General features: G+C 48.8%; 1 protein-coding gene across 7 annotated transcripts in view; it reads left to right on the top strand.

Moving 5' to 3' along the window:
* The window catches only part of UNC13B (unc-13 homolog B), a 3,555,093-nt gene that overhangs the window by 2,703,831 nt on the left and 827,793 nt on the right, over window positions 1–23,469 (top strand). For all 7 annotated transcript variants that reach the window (XM_078674667.1, XM_078674666.1, XM_078674664.1 and 4 more), the window contains 2 exons: window positions 330–463; window positions 8,560–8,645. In XM_078674667.1, coding sequence (XP_078530793.1) covers window positions 330–463; window positions 8,560–8,645 — 220 coding nt within the window. The remainder of the gene's footprint in view (window positions 1–329; window positions 464–8,559; window positions 8,646–23,469) is intronic.

Here is a 23,469-nt window from a genome sequence, read left to right as displayed (position 1 = left end):
GGCGACGATAATGTACACTCCCACAGAAATAGGGGTTAAACACAATAAGTTTTGATGTTGGTAAATTATGTGCTGAAACATTATGCTGCAGAAGCTTGTATTATAAAATGTACATGATGCCTTTTTAATTGCTGTCTGGGACCAATAAACACATTAAAAAAGAAAAAAGTATAGGTATCCATCCTAAAAATCTGTCAAGGAATCCAGCAACCTTATACCTGCCTTGGACAACCTTTGAGTATGGGTATTTGAAGAAATCTTTGTCCTTGTAGAATAGCTTTATTGTACTTCAGCAATTAGCTATGAATTTTCTTTTGCTTTATTTTCAGAACAAAAAGCAAGATTTGCCACCAGAAGAGCAGGGCCCAAGCATCAAGAACCTGGACTTCTGGCCAAAACTCATCACCTTGATAGTCTCCATCATAGAGGAAGACAAAAATGCCTACACCCCTGTACTCAACCAGTAAGCAATGTGTCTGTCCATCCTGTTGGACCAGTGTTAGAATCTTTGTCTGCTTTGCTGCATTTGTTTAACTTTCTCCTATCTTTTGTCTTTTGTGTGTTCCTAGAGAATCCCTTTGGTATCTGTCTGTCTACCTTATGTGTCTATGTCTCTATAAATAACTTTTTGATTTGGATGGAAGAGTTTCAATGGGTTCAGGTCTGGTGGAGATCTAACCCTTTCGCCATGATAAGTACAAACCCCCAGCTCAGGGAGGCGCCTAAACCCCGGGTGAGAGTTCTCTCTTCTTGTGCTGTTTTCTTGTATGCTCCTTGTCGCATGTGCTCTGCGTGGAACGCCTCTTTGCACTGCCCTTAATATTTTCATAATTTACTTGGTAGAGCTGCCAGAGCCACTGTGGTTGACACATTGCAACCCATATCAGCTTAGGCATTGTGTGCTGAGTGGCACAGCTAGAATTAGTCAGGATAACTATGGGATATACAGTTCTTGGTGGTTCCTGATATGTTCCTGATATGTTGCTTCAGGTAACACACAGATTGAGATGCATGTCACTTTAGAAACTCTGTCCCAGCACCTCTTTTAAACCCTCCATAGCTTGTTAGAATCCTGAGGGCAATGCATGCACGCCTCATTCGATCAATTGGAGCCTGTGTAACTCGACTGTTCAATTACTGGGACTAATGACTGCTGCTTGGAGCTCGGGCTGTGTCTTGGTCATGTGCATCAGTTGATGCACCCACAGCATCCCTGGTCTAAAAGTTAAGATCCTGCAAATTCCAGTCTCCAGTTAAACATTGCGTCCCCCTCAATAGAGTGGTGAGGACCCTAGTTAAATTGACATTGATATTGAAAGCTTACATGGGTCTCTAACTCCATAGCATATTTCTAAACCGCATCTGGTTATTTATCACAATATATTTCTAGTGCTGACACACCTATCTACCAGTATAATGTTTCTAAAGCTGACATTGTTACCTAACAAAATATATTATTTTAAAAGCTTCTATAGTTATTTAAGACAACCTGAATATGTTTATTGCTGATACTACTTCATCAACCTAATGTGAGGGATGAAGCAAATGGTAAAGTGATGAGCAACACAGACGCTGCAAGTCAATTTAAATAACAAAGTAGTAAGATCAGTATTCAGTGCTTCTGAAAAATATTGCCTATTAGGTTTCTTAATGTTCGAGGCATGTGGGCTGCTAAATTCATATCTTATGCATAGATCGCCGCCTAGTGTTGGGTCCGGATGATTGCACATTGTTGTCCTGGAAGAGTCTTCGAAGTATCACGAGATAGGTGGCTCCTCCCCTGGACTACAGTGCGCATGGGCATCGACTCCATCCCCAGATTGGTTTTTTCCGCCATTGGGTTCGGATGTGGTTTCGACGTCTCCGTGTCGGAACCGATAAACTTTCATCTTAAGGCCAAAAGGCCTTCGTTACCTGCGTCGGTATTGTTTGCGTACGGTCTCGTGCGTCGTCCGACTCTCTGAGCCGGAAATCTACGGAGTCGAGTAACTCCTCGGACATCGAGGCCCTCTCGTCGCAGCAAGACCGGCGACCTTAACATGGAGCGGAGCCCGTTCAAGTTCTGCCCCGTCTGTGGATCCAAATATCCACACATCGATGTGCATCCGGTCTGTAATAAATGCCTGTTGCCGGACCACAACGAAGAAAACTGCATGGCCTGCTCTAAGTTCAGGTCCAAGAAGACGCTCAAGCTTCGGCGCGCGGTGCGCCTTGAAGCCCAGCGAGCGACACCGGCACCCGACGACGTATTCGACGACCCCGAGGAGGAAGGCGATAGCCATCATCTCCAGATTTCGCCACCGTCGACGGCGGTCCAGGCCGATCCAGAGGAATACATCGAAGGACAGGCCCCAGACCTTGAATACGTCGAGGAGGTAGGGGACGACGAAGAAGTTTATGGGGCCGTGGAAGATAGCTCAGAGGAGGAGCTATGCCCCGATGTCTACATTATTCAGGCTCAGGTCACGGGATCGCCACTCGGCCTTACCCACGACCCTGCCCCGCTATCCCCGGCCCAGCCTTCTGGCCCGGCCACGGACACTCAAGCGGAGCCGCCATTGCCGGTATCGAAACCGAAACCGAAACCTTCGGATTCTACGGCACACAAGATGGCCGACGTCCAGTCGAAACCGAAACCTACGGAATCGACAAAACCTAAAATGGCCGACGTCCTACAAAAAATATCGAAGCCTGCTCCTTCATCGACTCCGTCGCCCTCCGGCCCACAAAAGTCGAAGAAGGCTGTTGAGTCGACACCGCCGCAGAAGGTGCACAAGGAGCCCTCCTCTAAGAAGGCCGTCCATCAGGCGTCGACCACGGTTGCTCCGGCGCGGACACCTAAACCTCTTGACACGCCTTCGGACGCTGCTACGGCGCCGTCAAGTAAACGCACGGCCGACCCAAAGTCGACTAAAAGCCACGACCCAAAGGCCGCTGGCTCAACGCATCGGCACAAGGATGCCGGATCTGCTGCAACGGCGTCGGCGCCAAAGCCTTCAACGGAGCCGCGACACATTGCAGCCGAAGATTCGTCGACGCAAATACCGTCGACGCCAAGCGGCTCCGACGCCACCGAACATCGGCCGTCGGTTACAAAACCCTCTACCTCCTTCACAAAGCAGGTTACCGACTCCCTTCAACGTATTCGGGAAAAGACTTTGTCGTCCACGGCTTCCACGCCATCGGCTCCAAAATCGGTGGACACACCTCCGAAGTCCTCAAGCAAGCTTCTTTACACTCTGCCACCAAAGGTGGCCCCAAAGGCCTTTGCAACCACGTCGGTGCCAAAACCGTCGGATCCGTCGACGCCAAAGAGCCTCTCTGATCAATATCACGCCTCAGAGAACCAATCTGAGCATTGCATCGATGCCCAAACAGGGAAATTGACCCTTTATAAGAGGAAAATCACTTCCCAACCACTGGAATCCTATGTTATTCCACTGAAGAAGAAGAGGCCAGCACAGGACATTCCTTCACTTGTTGAGCCTATTCTGCCACCACCGAGAAGGAGTCCATCACCTTCCCCCAACCAATCAGGAGGAGATGATGACGACCAACAGGACCAATACAATTTCCCAGTTGGCAATGACCCTGATGTTCAGCAGGACTCATATGGCGACACTGGGGACCAAGGTGGACATCAGGTGGTACAAGATCCACAAGGCTTTGGGACACGTACTTCTCCAACAGAGGATTCTGCTGCATTTAATGCTTTACTCGAACGGGCAGCAGCAAATCATAATGTGGACATGCATGCTGACCCGGTAGAGGAAGACTTTTTATTTGACACTTTCTCCGTCTCAGAGAGAACAGTTAAAATACTTCCTATGCTTAAAGGTGTCCTTAAACATGCCCCAGAGATCTTTAAGGAACCTACCAGGGCGAGAGTGGTGAACCCACGTATCGAGAAAAAATACAGGCCAGCACCTGGAGATCCTGCATATATTCGAGGACAGTTGCCTCTGGACTCACTGGTGGTCGCCAATGCCCGCAAGAGGGCAAACTCCCAAACCACGGGTGAAGCTCCTCCCCCAGACAAGGAGTCGAAAGTGCTTGAGGCATCGGGCAAGAGGGTGGCGGCGCAGGCTGCCAATGTATGGCGTTTTGCAAACACACAGGCACTATTGGCACGATACGATAGGGCGCAATACGACACCCTAGAACAGCTCCTTCAACACCTACCTGATGTTTAAGGAAGCAGCCGAAATGCTCATACAAGAGGGAAAGCTTATCTCCAACGCTGCAATAAAGTGTGCACTTGATGTGGCAGATACAGCGGCTAGGGGGATTAACACTAGCGTCATGTTGAGGCGACAAGCTTGGCTTCGCATATCTGGATTTAAGCCTGACATCCAAACTACAATCCTCAACCAGCCCGTCAATCCTGACACACTGTTTGGTCCAGATGTAGACACCACCCTTGAAAAAATTAAAAAGGACAACGAGACTGCTAAGTCCATGGGGGCGCTTCAGTCACAACAATTCAGGGGAAACACTTTTCGTCGCTCAGGAGCACGTGGTGTTACCAGAGGACAATTGGGTCAACAAACACAATACGCGAAGGGTGGTGCACAATCCTCGTACCCCAAGCAGGGTAGAGGGGGTTACAGAGGTAACAGTGCCAAGGGCAGAGGCAGAGGGAACAACAACTCCCGTACCTCTGCCGCCAACAAACAGTGACTCTTTGTCTCTGCCCCCCGACCATACCACACCTGTCGGGGGGAGACTCCAGCAGTTCCTGCCAGTCTGGACGTCCATCACCACGGACAGGTGGGTGAGAAAACTTATCCAGTACGGTTACTGTTTGGAGTTGACATCCACTCCTCCCAACATTCCCCCAAGACACCGTCCTATGTCGGCAGAGCACTTGCACTTATTGCAGCAGGAAGTACTGGTGATGCTGCAAAAAGGCGCAATCGAGCTCGTGCCAGTGGAAGAGGAAGGCACAGGGGTCTATTCCCTGTACTTCCTCATCCCAAAGAAGGACGGATCCCTCAGACCTATTCTGGATCTACGCCCCCTCAACATGTACATACTGTCAGAACACTTTCACATGCTGACACTGCAACAAATCCTTCCCCTGCTCAATCAAGGGGACTTCCTAGCAACCTTGGACCTCAAGGATGCTTATTTCCACATCCCACTCCACCCATCCCACAGAAAATACCTCAGGTTTACCATTCTAAACAGGCACTATCAGTTCAAAGTCCTACCCTTCGGGGTGACTACTGCCCCCAGAGTGTTTACAAAGTGTCTGGCGACAGTGGCGGCGCACCTCAGGAGACAGAACATACATGTCTACCCGTACCTAGACGACTGGCTTGTTCAAGCAAAGTCGGAACAACAGTGCGCCGCGGACATGTCCCACACTATTCAACTCCTTCACAGCCTGGGGTTCTCGCTAAACTACCCGAAGTCGCACCTTCAGACAAACCATGTGCGGCAGTATCTGGGCGCGACAATAAACACCCTGACTGCTATGGCTCAGCCAAACCCAGTCAGAATCAACAGCATTCAGTCGCTGTGCCAAAAGTTCAGACAGCAGCACTCCCTGCCAGCGAGAGTGTTCATGCAGTTGATAGGCATGATGGCCTCCGGCATCTTCATAGTCCCGCACGCGAGGTTGCACATGCGCCCGCTCCAAGAATGCTTGGCAAATCAGTGGACACAGGCTCGGGGACAGCTAACAGACCTAGTGTTGGTGACCGGTCGGGCATACAACTCTCTGCATTGGTGGAATCCACACAACCTTTGCAAGGGCCGACCGTTCCAAGAGCCAGTGCCACAGATAATCCTAACAACGGACGCATCTCTCCAAGGGTGGGGAGCTCATGTGCTCCACTACACTGTGCAGGGACTGTGGTCCACCCAGCAGCAGAAGTTGCACATCAACTACCTGAAATTGATGGCAATCTTCATGGCGATGAAGTCCTTCAAAGTACATTTGTGCAACAAAGTCGTGTTGATCCGGACGGACAACATGACCGCCATGTACTACATCCAAAAGCAGGGAGGCACACACTCTCCACAGCTGTCTCATCTAGCTCAGAGCATGTGGAAGTGGGCCATTCAGAGGAACATTTTCCTCATGGCGGAACACCTCCCGGGCAAGGACAATCAGATGGCGGATCTGCTAAGCAGATACAGCCATCAAATGCACGAGTGGGAGATACATCCATCAGTACTCCACCCGTACTTCCAGCAGTGGGGTCATCCAGAGATAGACCTGTTTGCCACAAGGGAAAACGCAAAATGCCAAAGCTTTGCCGCCAGGTTCCCTCACCCGGAATCGCAAGGGAATGCGATATGGATGAACTGGTCAGGCAAATTTGCGTACGCTTTTCCCCCAGCGCCTCTCATTCCGCTGGTGGCAAGAAAGCTAACGCAACACTCGATGACTCTCATCCTGGTTGCTCCAACATGGGCACGCCAACCATGGTACACCACGTTTCTAGAACTTTCCATGGTACCGCATCAAAGGCTGCATCTCACATCCCGGCTCTTGACGCAGAACCATGGCGACATTCAGCATCCAGATCCGCGACAGCTCAATCTGGCGATCTGGCTCCTGAAGTCTTAGAATTTGGCTACCTCAATCTGCCTCCAGAATGCATGGACATCATCCGGGAGGCACGAAAGCCCACTACCCGAGCTTGCTATGCAGCTAAATGGAAGCGGTTTGTCATGTACTGTACAGACAACAATATCAACCCGCTAGATGCATCCATTCCTAACATCATCTGCTATTTGTTACATCTTTACAAATGCAATCTAGCGTACGCTTCCATTCGGATACATCTATCCGCCATAGCGGCTTATCTCCAGAATAGGCAACACCTCTCTGTTTTCAGGGTGCCTGCCATTAAAGCCTTCCTAGAAGGACTGAAGCGAGTCATTCCTCCAAGAACACCACCAGGTCCAGTGTGGAACCTCAATGTGGTCCTCACTAGGCTGATGGGCCCACCTCTTGAGCCACTGCACTCCTGCGAGATTCAGTTTCTCACATGGAAAGTGGCTTTTCTCATTGCTATCACATCGCTCAGACGTGTAAGTGAGCTGCAGGCGCTCACAATCCAAGAGCCATTCATACAGATACATTCCAACAGGGTGGTGCTCCGCACTAACCCCAAATTCCTTCCTAAAGTGGTGTCACAGTTTCATATCAACCAAACTATTGACCTGCCTGCATTCTTCCAAAACCCACAAACAGTAGCAGAAAGAATGCTTCATACATTAGACGTTAGGAGGGCGCTAATGTACTACATTGACAGAACACAACACTTTAGAAAGACACAACAACTTTTTGTTGCCTTCTCAGCACAGCACAAAGGCAACCCCATTTCCAAAGCAGGAATAGCCAGATGGATTGTTAAGTGCATTCAAATCTGTTATCAAAAGGCTAAACGTACTTTAACAATACCCCCAAGGGCGCACTCCACACGCAAATTGGGGGCCTCCATGGCTTTCCTGGGGAACATTCCCTTAGAAGACATTTGTAGAGCAGCCACATGGTCTACACCACACACATTTACCAAACATTACTGTGTAGATGTGCATTCAAAACAGCAAGCAGCTGTAGGACAGGCTGTTCTCAAGACACTTTTTCAAGCTTCTGCAGCTGGCACGGGCAACCGCCATTAATGGAGGGACTGCTATGTATTCTATGCATAAGATATGAATTTAGCAGCCCACATGCCTCGAACTGAATATGCTACTTACCAGTATGCATCTGTTCTTGGCATGTAGGGCTGCTAACATTCATATCGCCCGCCCTCCTCCCCGGTGCCCGTAGCGGCTGCAGATACTCTCTCTATATTCATCATTAGCATGGACATCCTTTACACTGTTTCACTCCATCTCTGCCACAATGGCTAAAAACAATCTGGGGATGGAGTCGATGCCCATGCGCACTGTAGTCCAGGGGAGGAGTCACCTATCTCGTGATACTTGGAAGACTCTTCCAGGACAACAATGTGCAATCATCCGGACCCAACACTAGGCGGCGATCTATGCATAAGATATGAATGTTAGCAGCCCTACATGCCAAGAACAGATGCATACTGGTAAGTAGCATATTCAGTATATTCACAACCCAAAGCCATGTGTATTGTGCCCAAACAATGAAGTAAATCGAACACTTGCATTATATAGAGATAGGTCCATAAATACAGAGAGGCTTTAGTTTGGGGTAGTAATGCGTCATTGGCTTGTAACTATCTCCAGTAAAAGACGCCCCCACAGGCACGAAGGAGGGCTTGGGCCTAACAGGTGTCTTTTAGGTATCGAAGGGCACATTCAGTTCATGTGACATCGGATGTGGACTGCCTGACTCCTGGAGCTTCTGGAGCACACTTTATTCAGTATGTAGTACTGGTTGCCAGGGCTTAGGAAACTAGGTTTCGAGTAGATAGGGAGTGTTTGATTTGAAAGATTGTTGTTCTTATTGTTGGAATCCATGACGCGGTACCAGATTCCACTGATATGATTGAGGGACAATCAGACACATCAAATACAGACACAGTTATGTAAAAGAACAAACAATGCCTTCATTCCTTGCAGGTTTCCTCAGGAACTGAGTGTGGGGAAGATCAGTGCTGAAGTCATGTGGGGCCTCTTTGCACAGGATATGAAATATGCCATGGAGGGTAAGTGGTTCTGCAGATGTCTTACTTGTAAGAGTTATGCTCTTTGAATTCCTGTCTTGACTCAAGGCGAGGATATCAAATTAGTTATCAGGATAAACTACATGGAGGATGTTGCACCAAATTACTGTTGAATGCATAGGCTTGTATAGATCAGCTAGTGTCCTTGCTGAATTGCAAGAAGTAGAGAAGTAGAGTATCCGGAGGAATGATATTCATTATGGCCCAAAAGAGAAACATGTCAACACTCAAATATTACTGATCAGTCTCACCCAATGTCTTTCAGTTAATCACTCAAATATCAGTTTAAATATATTTTGGAAATCCAAATATTTTTTCCAAACATCAGCTTATGAATGTGAAATTACACACATTTTGTTTCAAATACACACATTAATGCTGGAATGCATATAATAATTCAACCGAGCAAAGTGTTGCAATTTAGGAGGCTAGGCCCTGGACACAGGAGAGCTATCAGTAGCTCGCGAGCTGCTCGTTGGAGAAGCCTGAGCTAGAGTGTGTATTAGGAAATTGACATATTTAAATTGCCATTGTTTGTAATTACTTGACATCGGTCTTGTTTTCTTGTATGTGACTGTTTGTTTTGTGTTTTCTGACACTGCGACAACACAACTTGATATTTGGACGTTAACACTGGTGCCATAAACTGTTGGAACCTTTTTGTTCAGTTGTCACTGACCTGAAAATGTTTGCTTCCCTTAAGCGTTAAATAACCATTCAAGTCCCTAGAAAGGAGAGCCTCAAAAATCTAAAAAGCACTCTAACTAACAGACACGCCAGTGTTGAGGTTTCCTCTCTGGGAAGCAAGATGGTGGCCAGATTGGGGTCTTTATTAGAAAATTGATTGCTGTTCCATTACTTGCTGTCTTGATTTCATTGTCTGCAGTGGGAGGAACGAAAGGGGGACATTTAAAAAAAAAAAAAAAACTTTAATTGAAGAACCATGTTATCTTTTCGTAGGTTTAGGACAGCCTAGGCTGAGGCTATAATGGGACTAGACTTTATAAGTCATTGAACTCTCATCAAAAGCTTTCTACTTCTAAGATGAATGTGTAACTGCATCTGGTTGTGGAAGCAAGTTGGTGATAAGGTACTTGCTTCAGATGCCTTTACCCGGATGTTGCCTCAGAAGTTAAATAAAGCTAAAGCAAGATTGGCTCACATCCCTGTACCTTGTGGCCAGTCAGCGTGGTCTTAATTTTTTAGAACATTTGTAGTGACTGCTGCCAGGCTTGTCAAATTGTTGAAACTGGTGGCCACTGAGGTGGGAGCCACTGAACTGAGAGCTGAACTGAGAGCTATATGAAGTTTGTCTTTTTTTTATGCAGGGATCAAAGATTTCTGTAACTGCCAAGTAAGTGAGGAAAAGCTGACAAAGAAATTCTCATAATAATGAAGCCTAAAAAATCAATTTTTAATTTATTCATTCACATATTTAAAACAGGACAAGCTTTGGAGCGTCTAAGCATCGTACAACTTAGTGCTGGGGTAATTGGGATAGACTGTGTGCTACAATATGCCATTACTCTACGATTCCTAGACAACTCGATTTTCTTTCTAGGGCCAAGTAACATCAATCCATCAAGGGCTTTTATAGTGTGGCTACTCACCGCTCCCAAGGCGCTGGGGGTGGGGAGCTGCTGTTCACACGGGGTGGAGGATCATTTGAAGAGCTAGGTCTTGAGGTCCTTCTTGAATTGGGTCAGCAACGCGAATTGCCTGAGTTGGAGGGGCAGGGTGTTCCAGGTCTTGGCGGTGAGGTGGGATAACGAACTTCCTCCGGTTCTGGTTTTGAGGGTCCTTGGTGTGGAGGCTAGGGCGAGTTGGGCCAGTGGAGTTTTGCGTTGAATACGAGGCAGTGGTTCAGGTATGTTGGTCCTGCGTCGTGTAGAACTTTGTAGGGGTGAGTGAGGAGCTTTAAGGTGATTCTTTTGTTGACTGGGAGCCAGTGGAGTTGTCTCAGTTGTTGCGTGATGTTTTGTTGGGAGGGGGGGCAGGTGGAGTTGGGTTGTCGAGGACCAGTCTGGCTACTGCATTTTGAATGTTCTGTAGTTTCTTGAGCTGTTTCTGGGTGACGCCAGTATAGAGTGTGTTACCATAGTCGAGTATGCTGGTGATGAGTGTGTGGGTGACTGTCTTTCTGGATTCTGTGGGAATCCATCTGAATGTCTTTCGAAGCAGGCTGAGCGTGTGGAAGCAGGCTGAAGAAACTGTGTTGATTTGGCGGTTCATTGTGTGCGATGAGTCCAGTATGATGCTTTGGTTGCGATCGTGATTCGTCGGGTTGGGGGGAACCCAGAGCTGTTGGCCACCAGGCGTCGTCCCAGGCTAAAGGGGTGGGTCCCAGGATGAGTACTTCGGTCATGTCCGAGTTGAGCTTGAGGCATCTGTCTTTCATCTAGGTAGCAACGGCCTTAATTCCACTGTGGAAGTTGGTTCTGGCGGTTGTGGATTCGTTGGTGAGAGAGAGGATCGGCTGGGTGTCGTCAGCGTGGGAGACAATGTTGAATCTGTGGCTTCTGACGATGGCTGCGAGGGTGTCCATGTAGACGTTGAAGAAGGTGGGGCTGGACCCAGGGGCACTCTATAGCTGATCTCCGTGGGTTCTGAGTGGAACAGTGGTGGTCTAATTCGTTGAGTCTGGCCGGTGAGAAAGGAGTGGATCCTGTCCAATGTCTTGTTGCAGATATCAGTGTCATGGAGTCCCTTGATAAGGGCGCGATGGGAAATGGCGACAAAGGCATTGATGGCCTTCTCGATTACCTAGGCTGGGAAGGGGAGGAGGGAGATGGGTCTGAAGTTCCTGATACTGTTGGGTCTTCAGAAGGTGGTTGATCTCTGCTGGTTTCCAGTCGTCGGGGAAGGTGGCGGTTTCAATGGAGCAGTTGATGGTGCAGCAAAGCTGGGGGATGATGGCAGCTGCTCTGTGGAAAGTGTGGTACAGGCAAGGATCCGTCTGGGCTCCTGAGTGGATGGTCTTCATGGTCTTGATTGTGTCCTCAATTGTAAGCGGGGTCCAGCAGAGCAAGGTCTGTTGGGATGCAGTGTGGTTGTGTGCGATGGTGTCGGGCATAGTGGCCGGGTCTAGGATGTCGCAGCTGTCGTAGATCTTCCTGATCTTGTGGTGGAAGAAGGTGCTGAGTTTGTTACAGAGGTCTTGGGAGGGAGGAACGTCTGTGATCTCGCTAATGGGCCTGGTAACATCATAGTCACAGGAAAATTAGTAATAATATTAGTAGCAATATAGAACTATTGAGGGTCTAGCACTGACGCTACTTATTAGACAGCAGCTAATTGATGGCGTCAGAGTGTGGAACCACAGGTAGGCTAAAGGAGGGACAATAACAGATTACCTATCTGAAGGTTCAGTAGTGTTGTGTGGTTCTTCTTTCACCTTGTGTCATTGTTTAAGTATATCTTTCCCACCCACTACTCTTCCTTGCCCTCTCTGCTTAGTGTTTGTCCCTGCAAGGAAGTGTCCATTTGTAGCACCCATCTATGAGGTATGACTTGAAGGCCTGGCTGAGTTGCCTTGCTTTTAGTTTGTGGATTGCTTTTTACCCTTCACTAGTCTACATCTACTGCAACAAGTGCCAGTATTGCAGAATTACTGATAAAACCTTTTCTTTACAGCTCATAAAACGTATGTTTCTTGTGTACATCTCTATACAGTCTAGACATACTCCAGTGCTCGTAAACCACCTTTTCCCCAGTTCACTGACAATGCACTGGTGACTATTTGGTGTAATATTTGCGTTGCAGACATTTTATCATGTGTATCATATCTAGATAGGTGTGAACAGAGACCTAGCAGTTTAGCAGTGGTTGTAAGACATGTTGGGCACCCTCACCTTTTCTAATAACAAGGAAATGCATGCACAACTGATGGAGGCCAGTGTTGTAAGGTAATTGAACTGCCAAGGAATGCAGTAGGTTCTTTCCACAGTGCTTCCTTCCTTCACTGAATGTACTGACCCAAGCTGTGCTGAAGTGCTCTTCCCTGGATCATTGTGGACTCATCGGACACGCTAGAGGTATTGTTGGCCTTGCCTCTTGAGCTGCTCCTTACTTCACTTAAGCGAGTGCCTATGATGAGGCTGCTCTAGGGAGCTCCTCGGATATGCTGTGTGTGCTCAGTACAGCTGCTCACTTCACAACGCCTGTGCTGAAGAGACTGCTCTAGCAAGCATCTCTAATGTGCTGTGTGTGCTCTCAGTAGAGCTCCTCACTTCATTACGTGAGTGCCTGTGCTGATGAGGCTGCTCTAGGGAGCTTTTCTGATGTGCTCTCAGTAGGCAAAGGGACCTAAGACACTGCTCGCAGGCAGGTCGCTCCCCACGCTGCTGCACGACTCTGCCTGCATTGTTTTTGCCTAATCTTGTATTTTTCCACTGTGCCTAACTTGCTTTCTTGCCCAGACTTGTTTTTATTCCCCTGTGCCTGTACTTGCTTTCTTGCCCAGACTTGTTTTTATGCCCCTGTGCCTGTACTTGCTTTCTTGCCCAGACTTGTTTTTATTCCCCTGTGCCTAACTTGCTTTCTTGCCCAGACTTGTTTTTATTCCTCTGTGCCTGTACTTGTTTTCTTGCCTAAACTTGTTTTTTCTTCCTGTGCCCAGTTCTCCCGCGGCCCCTGCCCATTTTTCCCGCCACTCCGGCCCCGCCCACCTGCCATCCCATTCGCCGCCCCGCTCCCGCCTCCCAGCTGCTCCTCCCTCCCACATACCCTCATATGGAAGCCGCGCTCAGCTGGCGCGCCGCTGGCACTCCTAAGGCAAGCCCGTCTGTGCCCGGACCGCGCCCAGCACCAGGACCCCTGGACACCACGAACGCTACAACGCCGGACACCGCTATGATGCCAGAACCCTCCACGCACTCAACACCGGACGACCACACACCTGCTTCCTGGCTGCCCCAAAGCGCACCCACGGAGCTTTCACCTGCTGGAATTGCAGCTTCACAAGCATCCGCCCCACCATGCTGCCGACCAGGAAAGAACCCAACCACCTCAGATGCATCCTTCTCAACACCCGCTCGGCCCGAAAACATGCCGTTGAACTCTGGGACCTACTCGACTCAACCTCCCCAGACGTCACCTTCCTGACTGAGACCTGGCTGAACCCCACCTCGGCACCCAACATAGCCATAGCTGTCCCAGAAGGCTACAAGATCACCCGCAAGGACCGCACCAACAGAGCGGGAGGAGGAATCGCCATCGTCCACAGGAACACTCTGTCTCTTTTTTTTTTTTTTTTTTTTTTTCAAAAACCTTTATTTGAGCAAGCATAGAAAAATACAAGAACGGGCCTACAACCTCACGGGCTGGCCGCTAATAATAAGGCACAAGGAAATAAGTAGAAATGTATTCCCGTGGTCAGGCACAAATCAAGTACCAAGCATTACTCCAAACATATCACAGAGCATATTGATTTTCTGTTTTATACATAAACACAACAAACACTAAAAAAGGCGAATGCATAGTAATCAAGGTCAGCCCAAAGAACGGAGGGGATGGTCAGCAATCAGGAGAACATAACAAGAGCCCTGAGACTCTAATAAGGTTGGGGGGGGGGGGAGCAGCGGGGAGAACCGGAAATGCACAAGACAGTATGAAAAGGTTCCGGGAACGCTCGCCTAGGGAGATAGAGTAACATCAGTGGTGCCAACAAGGGGAGGGGTACAAATATCCCCACGATATTCATTCCACTGGCCCCAAATCTTCGTCCACGCCCTGGGTCTGCCCCTGGCCACATATACAGTCTTCTCACGAAACATGGACCAGTCCATGTTGTCCTCCCATTTCGAGACCTCAGGGGGTCTGGATGCGCCCCAGAGTTGCGCAATATCCCGTTTTGCAATCATGTAACCCAAGGTAGCCCATCTGGTCTGGGCTACAGAGTAGTCAGTGGGTTCCCACACATTCAACAGACACCGTCGTGTCTCCGGCCGCAGGGCAACACCAGTCACAACAGTCATCACCTCAAGCACAGCAGTCCAGTAGGCCGCCACCACTGGGCACTCCCAAAGAATATGTAAAAAAGTAGCACTCGACCCACAACCACGCTTACATAACCCATCCGGGGAAAAGCCCATTGTCACCAGACGCGGACCAGTGACATAAACTCGATGAAGGATTTTAAGTTGAACCAAACGGAGACGGGCAGGGATGGCTACTTCTTTCGGAGAAGAGAGTGCGGATTGCCAATCCTCGTCGTCCAGTTCCAACCCATCGCCGACCCAAACCTCCCGAAGTCGGACCAATAAGTCTGCCCGATTATTGATCAGCTTCTGATAGATCAGGGAAATAGTGCTATCAGGCAGGTGGCCATCAAGGACACGATCCTCGAGGGGGGAAGACTCGGGCAGGGTCTCATCAGGAGTCAGGACTGAGGCGAGGGCGTGTCGGACCTGCAGATAACGAAAAAATTCTCTACCATTCAAACCGTATTCCGCCTGGAGGGCCTGGAACGACTTCACACTACCTTTCGAACAGACATCACCCACCTTACATATCCCAATCATATCCCAGCGGTCGAAGCCCTTAGTAGACCAGAGGCACCCCAAACGTTCAGAGGCATAAAGCGGCGTCGCCAATGTCATGCGATCCTCCCATCCCAAACTCACATTCGCGGCTCGCCACACAGTGACTGCAATCCTGGACGGACCCACAAGATGGCGCCCGGCTGATCGAGAATAAAGCGCTCTATTAAAGTCCCCACCCGGCAGCTGGAGTTTATCCATCTCAAATGCAGGATTTCGACCCGGTGAAAACATCACGTGATTAATAGCAGACAACTGGGAAGCCCAATAATATCTCTTGATGTCGGGGAGCGCCATGCCCCCGTCGTACCAAGGGATGGTGAGTTTCGCGAGGGCAATACGTGGACGCCCGTCCCAAATCAATTGCCTTTGAAGACTCTCGATCTCTCGGAAGTAGGTCTTGGGGATGTCGTCATAGGAATTCTGGAGCGCATAGAGGAACCGCGGCAAGGACATCATTTTAAACAGAGCCGCCCTGCCCAGAGGAGACAAAGGGAGCTTACGCCAACGGGCCACGTCCAGTCGCAATCTAAGCAACGGGGGGAGGAGATTACGCTCAAATCGGAGCGAGGAGTCCAACGTAATGAAGATCCCTAAATATTTGAAGCCAGACTGGACCACCTGTATAGGAAGTCTGCTCGGCAAAGGGGGTAAAACACCCGAAAGAACATACACGCAGGACTTGGCCCAGTTAATAACGAGGCCTGAGTTGGCTCCAAATGAAGTAAGAACATCAAATAAAACAGTCAGAGATTTACGCGGGGAGGTGAGATATAAAAGAATGTCGTCCGCGTAAAGCGAGACGCGGTCCTCAAAGTCCGGTGACCAGCGAATCCCTTTAAGCGAAGGCTCCCACCGAAGCCATGCAGCTAACGGTTCCAAGGAAAGTGCAAAAAGCAACGGAGACAAGGGGCAACCCTGACGGGTTCCCCTGCCAAGGGTGAAAGGGGTCGAAACTCTACCGTTTACCACTACTTGTGCTAGGGGTTCAGCATACAATAACTTGACCCAACCAATAAACTCAGGCCCGAAACCAAATTTCTCAGGAGCCGCCCAAAGATAAGGCCATTCCACAGTGTCAAAAGCCATCGAGGCATCCAACGACGCCAAAATGGCCGGCTCCGTCAGAAGCCCCGCCCTCGCAATCGCACCGTGGAGACGACGCAGGTTAAGAGCCGTGTTGCGATGCGGGATAAATCCGGATTGATCTGGATGGACCAAGTCACTAATGACCGTCAGAAGGCGGGTCGCCAGGAGTTTCGCCAATACCTTGGGCTCAACATTCAGCAGGGATATGGGTCTATAGGATGAACAAAGGTCCCGCGGTTTACCATCCTTGGGGATGTCAACTATCGTGGCCAGACGCTGATCATATGGGAGAATACCCCGTTCCCAGGACTCCAGAAACATGGCGCGAAGATATGGCGCCACTCTGTCGGGACGTAGCTTGTACAGTTCAATTGGCAACCCGTTCGGGCCCAATGCTTTGCCCGAACGGAGTGAACGGATGGCAGTAGCTATCTCATCAACAGTAAAGGGGGAATCCAACGCTACACGATCCAAATCGGAAACACTGGGCAGAGCTATATCACGCAACAGAAGGCGAGAGTCAGCCACATCCCTCACAGACACAGGGGTATAAACCACGCGAAAATACTCAGCAAAACAGTCAACTATTCCAACCGGGTCCGTCACACTCTCACCACTCGATGACTGAATCACGGGCACCACACGATTAGCTCTCTCCTTCTTATCCAACCATGCCGGAACACTCTGTCTCGACCAACACCGATGACACCCTCAGCATCGCCGAACACCTGCACTTTCAGATCCCCACGACCCCAACTCTACCCTCAGAGGAACCCTCATCTACAGACCCCCCCGGACCACGACCACAGGGACTCCATCGCCGACTTCGTCAGCACACACGCCCTCGCCTCCACGGACTACATCCTCCTCGGGGACCTGAACTTCCACCTCGAGAACAACGATGACACCAACTCCACCACCCTGATCGACAACCTAGTCAACCTCAGACTCAGACAACTCGTCACAACACCCACCCACTCTGCCGGTCACATGCTTGACCCCATCTTCTCCGCAAGCCCCCACGTCTCCTTCAACCATACCACCGAACTCCACTGGACTGACCACCGCTGCATCCACTTCACCTTCAAGAAACCCACCACGCACCACCACACCCAACAGATGCCTCACTGCTGCTGGAGCAAAGTCACGAAAGACCAGCTAACTACCACCTTCGCCCAGAGCCCACCCTCCGACCATACTGACCCCGACACCGCCGCCCGCAACCTCAGACAGTGGATCAACGACTGCGCCAACACCCTCGCCCCGATCAAGAAACCCTCCAACAGTCACACCAACAAGAAAGCCAGCTGGTTCACTGAAGACATCCGGGCCTCCAAGCAAACCTGCCAAAAGCTGGAGAAGATCTGGCTCCATGAACGAACACCGGACAGCCACACCGCCCACAAGAATGCCACCCACAGACACCATCACCTCATCAGATCCGCCAAAGGGCCTCCTACAAAGACCGCCTAGACAACAACATGCACAACAGCAAAGAGCTCTTCAACATCGTGAAGGAACTCTCCAACCCCAGCTCCAACACCAACGACGTCCCACCCTCGCAAGACCTGTGCGACTCGTTGGCCACCTTCTTCCACCGCAAGATCAGACATCCACAACAGCTTCAATGCCACGACCGCCCCGACAACCACTGAGACCTCCGCCTCCACGACCACCATCTGCACCATCCGCCTGCTCTACTGGACCAACATCAACGACGATGGCACCATCAAGATCATGAACAACAGCCACTCCGGATCTCGATCAGACCCATGCCCACACCACATCTTCAACAAAGCCAGCACATCCATCACACCCCATCTCCGGAAAGTTATCAACACCTCCTTCGAGACAGCAACCTTCCCGGAGAGCTGGAAGCACGCTGAGATCAACGCCTTACTCAAGAAACCCAAGGCGGACCCCAAGGACCTCAGGAACTTCCAGCCCATCTCCCTGCTCCCGTTCCCGGCAAAGGTCATCAAAAAGACTGTCAACAAACAACTGACCCGCTACCTTGAGGAAAACAACATCCTGGACCCTTCCCTGTCCGGGTTCCGCAGCAATCACAGCACCGAGACTGCCCTCAATGCCGCCACCGATGACATCAAGTCCCTGCTGGACAATGGAGAAATGGCGGCCCTCATCCTCCTGGACCTGTCAGCCGCCTTCGACACAGTCTGTCACCACACACTACGAACACGCCTCCACAACGCTGGGATCCAAGAGAAAGCCCTGGACTGGACCACCTCCTTCCTCTCCGGCAGAACACAGAGCGTCCGCCTTCCCCCCTTCTGCTCCGAAGCCACCAAGATCATCTGCGACGTACCCCAGGGCTCATCCCTCAGCCCAACTCTGTTTAACATCCACATGGCACCGCTCACCCACCTCTCCCGTCCTCAACATCTTCTCCTACGCCGATGACACCCAGCTGATACTCTCCCTCACTAAGGACCCCACACCGCTAAAACCAACCTTCACGAAGGAATGAAGGCCGTTTCTGAATGTATGAGGAACAGCCGACTGAAGCTGAACTCTGACAAGACGGAGGTCCTCATCCTCTGATCCAACCCTTCGGCCTGGGACGACTCCTGGTGGCCGACCGCACTTGGAACCGCTCCAACACCCACCGACCACGCACGCAACCTAGGGGTCATCCTCGACTCCACCCTCTCCATGACTAAACAGGTCAACGCCGTCTCCTCCTCCTCCTGCTTCAACACCCTCCGCATGCTCCGTAGGATCTATAAGTGGATCCCCACTGAAACGAGAAGAACGGTCACCCAGGCCCTCGTCAGCAGCAGGTTGGACTATGGAAACGCCCTCTACGCAGGAGCCTCGGCCAAACTCCTGAGACGGCTTCAACTTATCCAGAACGCCTCTGCACAACTGATCCTCGACATCCCGCGTGGCAGCAACATCACACCCCACCTGAGAGACCTGCACTGGCTCCCGGTCAACAAGAGGATAACCTTCAAGCTCCTCACCCACGCACACAAGGCACTCCACAACACCGGACCAATGTACCTCAACAGACGACTCAGCTTCTACACCCCCACCCGCCAGCTCAGCTCTGCCGACCTCGCCCTTCCCACAGTCCCCCGCTTCCGAAGAACGACCTCAGGCGGCAGATCGTTCTCCCACCTCGCCGCCAAGACCTGGAACACCCTCCCCATCCACCTATGGCAGACCCAAGACCTGCTGACCTTCAGAAAACTCCTCAAGACCTGGCTTTTCGAGCAGTAGCAGCATTACCCACCCCAGTGCCTTGAGACCCACGCGGGTGAGTAGTGCGCTTTACAAATGATATGATTGATTGATTGATTAAGATGCCCTCCCTTTTAAGAGCAGTTTGCCTCTCAGTAGAGCTCCTCACTTCAGTGTGCAAATGCTTACTCTAGGGGGCTGTGTGTGCTCTCGGAGAGGGCACATCCTGAGCTGCCCCTCCCATTTTCAGCAGGTCGTTCTTCAGGCGGGCTCCTTACTTCACTATGCCAGTGCTTAAGCTGAGAAGGCTGCTCTAGGGAGCTTCTTAGATGTGCAGTGTGTGCTTTCAGTGGGTCTGAGTAGGTACTGTCACCCTTGACAGAATAGCCAATCGCACTCCTTGGGGAGTCGTTTAGATCACTCCAATGTTTAATCAAGATTTCAAGATTTCAAATGAAGAGTACTCATAAAGTAATCTAGAGAAGACAAGTTCTCATTCAAATTTATTCATTTTTTCATTTTTTCAAATTTCTGAAATTTCTCTTTGGTATGAGCTGTTGCTTCACAGCTATATCAGCATTCCAGAACATTCCAAGGTTATTCCAGATAATCCATACAATCAATTTTCCCAACGCATTTCGTGCTGAAATCACTACATCAGGGGAAATACATTTTCATCTATGAAAAAAAGTCAAATAAAGTATAATCAGTGATAAAGGGGCGGGCCACAGTCTATAAGAAAACATGTGATGAAGACATTTTAAAGCGCTACATATTGTTCACCAATGTGTTAGACATGCAAATAAAACAAATAGGCTGAAAAGGCTTTTAAGACGTGGGGCAACACAATCATTAGTGAAAGTAATGGTATATTAACGTTGAGCTGATTCATCTGTGAGACGTGAGGGTAATATACCATTACTTTCACTAATGATTGTGTTGCCCCACGTCTTAAAAGCCTTTTCAGCCTATTTGTTTTATTTGCATGTCTAACACATTGGTGAACAATATGTAGCGCTTTAAAATGTCTTCATCACATGTTTTCTTAAAGACTGTGGCCCGCCCCTTTATCTCTGATTATACTTTATTTGATTTTTTTTCATAGATGAAAATTTATTTCCCCTAATGAAGTACGTTCAGCACGAAATGCATTGGGAAAATTGATTGTATGGATTATCTGGAATAACCTTGGAATGTTCTGGAATGCTGATATAGCTGTGAAGCAACAGCTCATACCAAAGAGAAATTTGAAAAAATGAATACATTTGAATCAGAACTCGTCTTCTCTAGTTTACTTTACGAGTACTCTTCATTTGAAATCTTGATTAAACATTGGAGTGATCTAAACGACTCCCCAAGGAGTGCGATTGGCTATTCTGTCAAGGTTGACAGTACCTACTCAGACGTATTCGATAACTCCCCTCTGGTCAGAGGGAGCCAACCGGTCAGCACCCAAGTCACTTAAGATTGATTTAAACTTGCATCACACAGAGTGCCACACTACTCCACTTGTTTATTGCTTTCAGTGGGAGCATGTCCTTGAGATGCTCCTCCCTGTTATCAGTGGGACGTCGCTCATTAGAGCTCCTCACTTTGCTAGAGAACGAACCAAAACGCAGTATTTTCAGTACGTTAGGCCAGTGTTTTCATGATACCTTTATGTTTGTGAAGTGCGATTATTGGTTGTTAATCATCTCTGAACAGTGATCACCCGTCCCCCTCAGTGATACTGAAGTTCTAACAAGAGCGCATGCTGCTTTGCATTGGTCCCACTGAACGGCTGTGCACTGATGGTGGTGATGATCTTTCTTTGTTCATCACTGTTCTTGGTCTGAGCCTGAGCGAACCTCTGCGATCGCCTTAAACTTAGAGGATGGACGAGCAAGAGTGCACAAAATGATGCATGTCTGTAGCACGTCTTAGCACACCTGGATGGGAATGCTCAGCTCCGTGAACCAGAAGATAAAGCCATCATCTGGGTTCAGGTGCTCACCTTGGACGCTTTCTTAGTAACAATATGTTTCTTATTCCCTGCGCAGCAGGCTCATCCTCTGCTAATCACATGTCCCTACTTTAACAGGAAGCATATGTTGTGGATCCATTAAATTCCCACCTTGGCCACCATCACGTCTCTCCGCCAGTAGTCATTTCATCTTACTTTATCATTCTTGCACGTGGTATCCACTTTTTCTTTGCACCCTTAAACAGACCTTGTCCTTCATATTTGATCCTCTAGTGATATAGGGTCTGAAGTTATAGAACCTCATTGGATGGCCATCAGAGAGAGTGCCCTGATACAAAGCATGGATGTAAAATCTGTCTTGCTAATTTCCCAAAATAATCGGATGTAAAATTGCAAAGAAACTGCAGTATGTTATTATACTTTTGGAAGAAACTAGTCAGTTCACAGGGCAACTGCTTCTTTTGTGGCTGTCTATATGGCCACCTAAAGCTTCTACTCGAAATCTAAGTTAATTCATACACTGTACTTAAAAAAGCTGCATCTAAGGGCTACATACGGTGTAATAAATTGATCTAAAACTGTTAAACCCAATCTTGTAACTCTCACCCCTCACTGATTACAGCTCTTTTTCCATGGATGTTGTGCCTAGCTAATCCTCTCACGGTTTATGTCCTAGTGGCTGAGACTTTAGCAAGATGCTCTCTTGTGTTAGTGTCTCAGCCTTTGGGAGCTCTCTCTTGCAAGGGGTAGGTCCAAGCGAGATTGATATCAGAGTGCACAGAGCAGAGCCATGTGATGGAGCTGTAGTATACATACAATGCTGCTGGACTATACACATTCAAAAGGACACACTTTCAAGTGTCTGCTCATTGGTACAAGGTCATGATTTTGTCACACTAGAAAGTGGTAAACAGTTATTGTAACTGTCCCACTCATTTATCAATTCAGACACTCATTTCAAAATAATAATGGAACAAAGAGGGAGTGTTACCTGATTCATGGTTTGTGACGAAAGGAATGAGCTTCTGCATCTTTCATCCTCAGTTAGCTTTAACTCCCACCGCCACCATATGCTGCCCTCCAACATGAAACATATGTCCACAGAGAGTGTGATTTTAGATCATCTACAGTATTACACTTTACATCTAGATTCATAGAACACTCATGCACAGAATTACTTACACATTCACATCTTATTTCTACCTTTCACATTCTCATCGTATTTTACCTTTCACAAGCAAAGTGTGGAGGGAACTTATGGTAACACCTCAACCTTAGCTGCCACCTTGTGTGTCCTGTCTCATTTGCATCTTCGGCATGTGATAGGGAACATATTAAATAATTCCTAGTCAGTGGTGGAAAGCACCTCGAACATTAATGGCCCTATTTAATTTAATGATCATATTTCCTCTGTGTGACTAGCACAGAGGCCTGCCTATGTACTCACCATTGTATTCAGTGCTTTATTCACTTAGAGATTCACCTGAGGGCAGGATCCACAGGGACACTCTGATAATTGAGGTCTAGTAAACTAGTTGCTGTCACAACTCTGTATTTGAGTCGCATTCACCTATACACTTTGCTCTATAAAGAACCTGAACTACGTCGTAGTTTTCTCTCCCACCCTCCAAGGAGGATCATTTGCTGGCAATTTATAATTTCAGCATTATAAGCTCGAGTTTGGTTATCTGACTGAGTAGGGTGGACCCCTAAGGTTTCCCGGCGTCAGTCCACATGGTTAATTATCAGTGATGTTTGATAAGTGGTGACAATGCGGACACACTTTAGTCTGGTTTTTAGATGTCTCACCCAGGATCCTTAAGACACTATAGTTCATGACCACTGAAAAACTGTCAATCCATTTCTAGCATTCATTCCAAATTTTCATATTGACATATACAAGAACACATGGAATGGGTCGCTGTTGAAACAGAGTTCATATTCAGTCACGAGAGACCCTAATTAAATGACACAGATGACTTACAAAATGCTATTGGCCCGGATACATGCG

The sequence above is a fragment of the Lissotriton helveticus genome, chromosome 2_1, assembly GCF_964261635.1.
Source record: "Lissotriton helveticus chromosome 2_1, aLisHel1.1, whole genome shotgun sequence".
In the NCBI taxonomy this organism is placed as follows: domain Eukaryota; kingdom Metazoa; phylum Chordata; class Amphibia; order Caudata; family Salamandridae; genus Lissotriton; species Lissotriton helveticus.
Note: the sequence above shows the minus strand (reverse complement) of the source record. Positions and strands in the feature narration are given on the sequence as shown.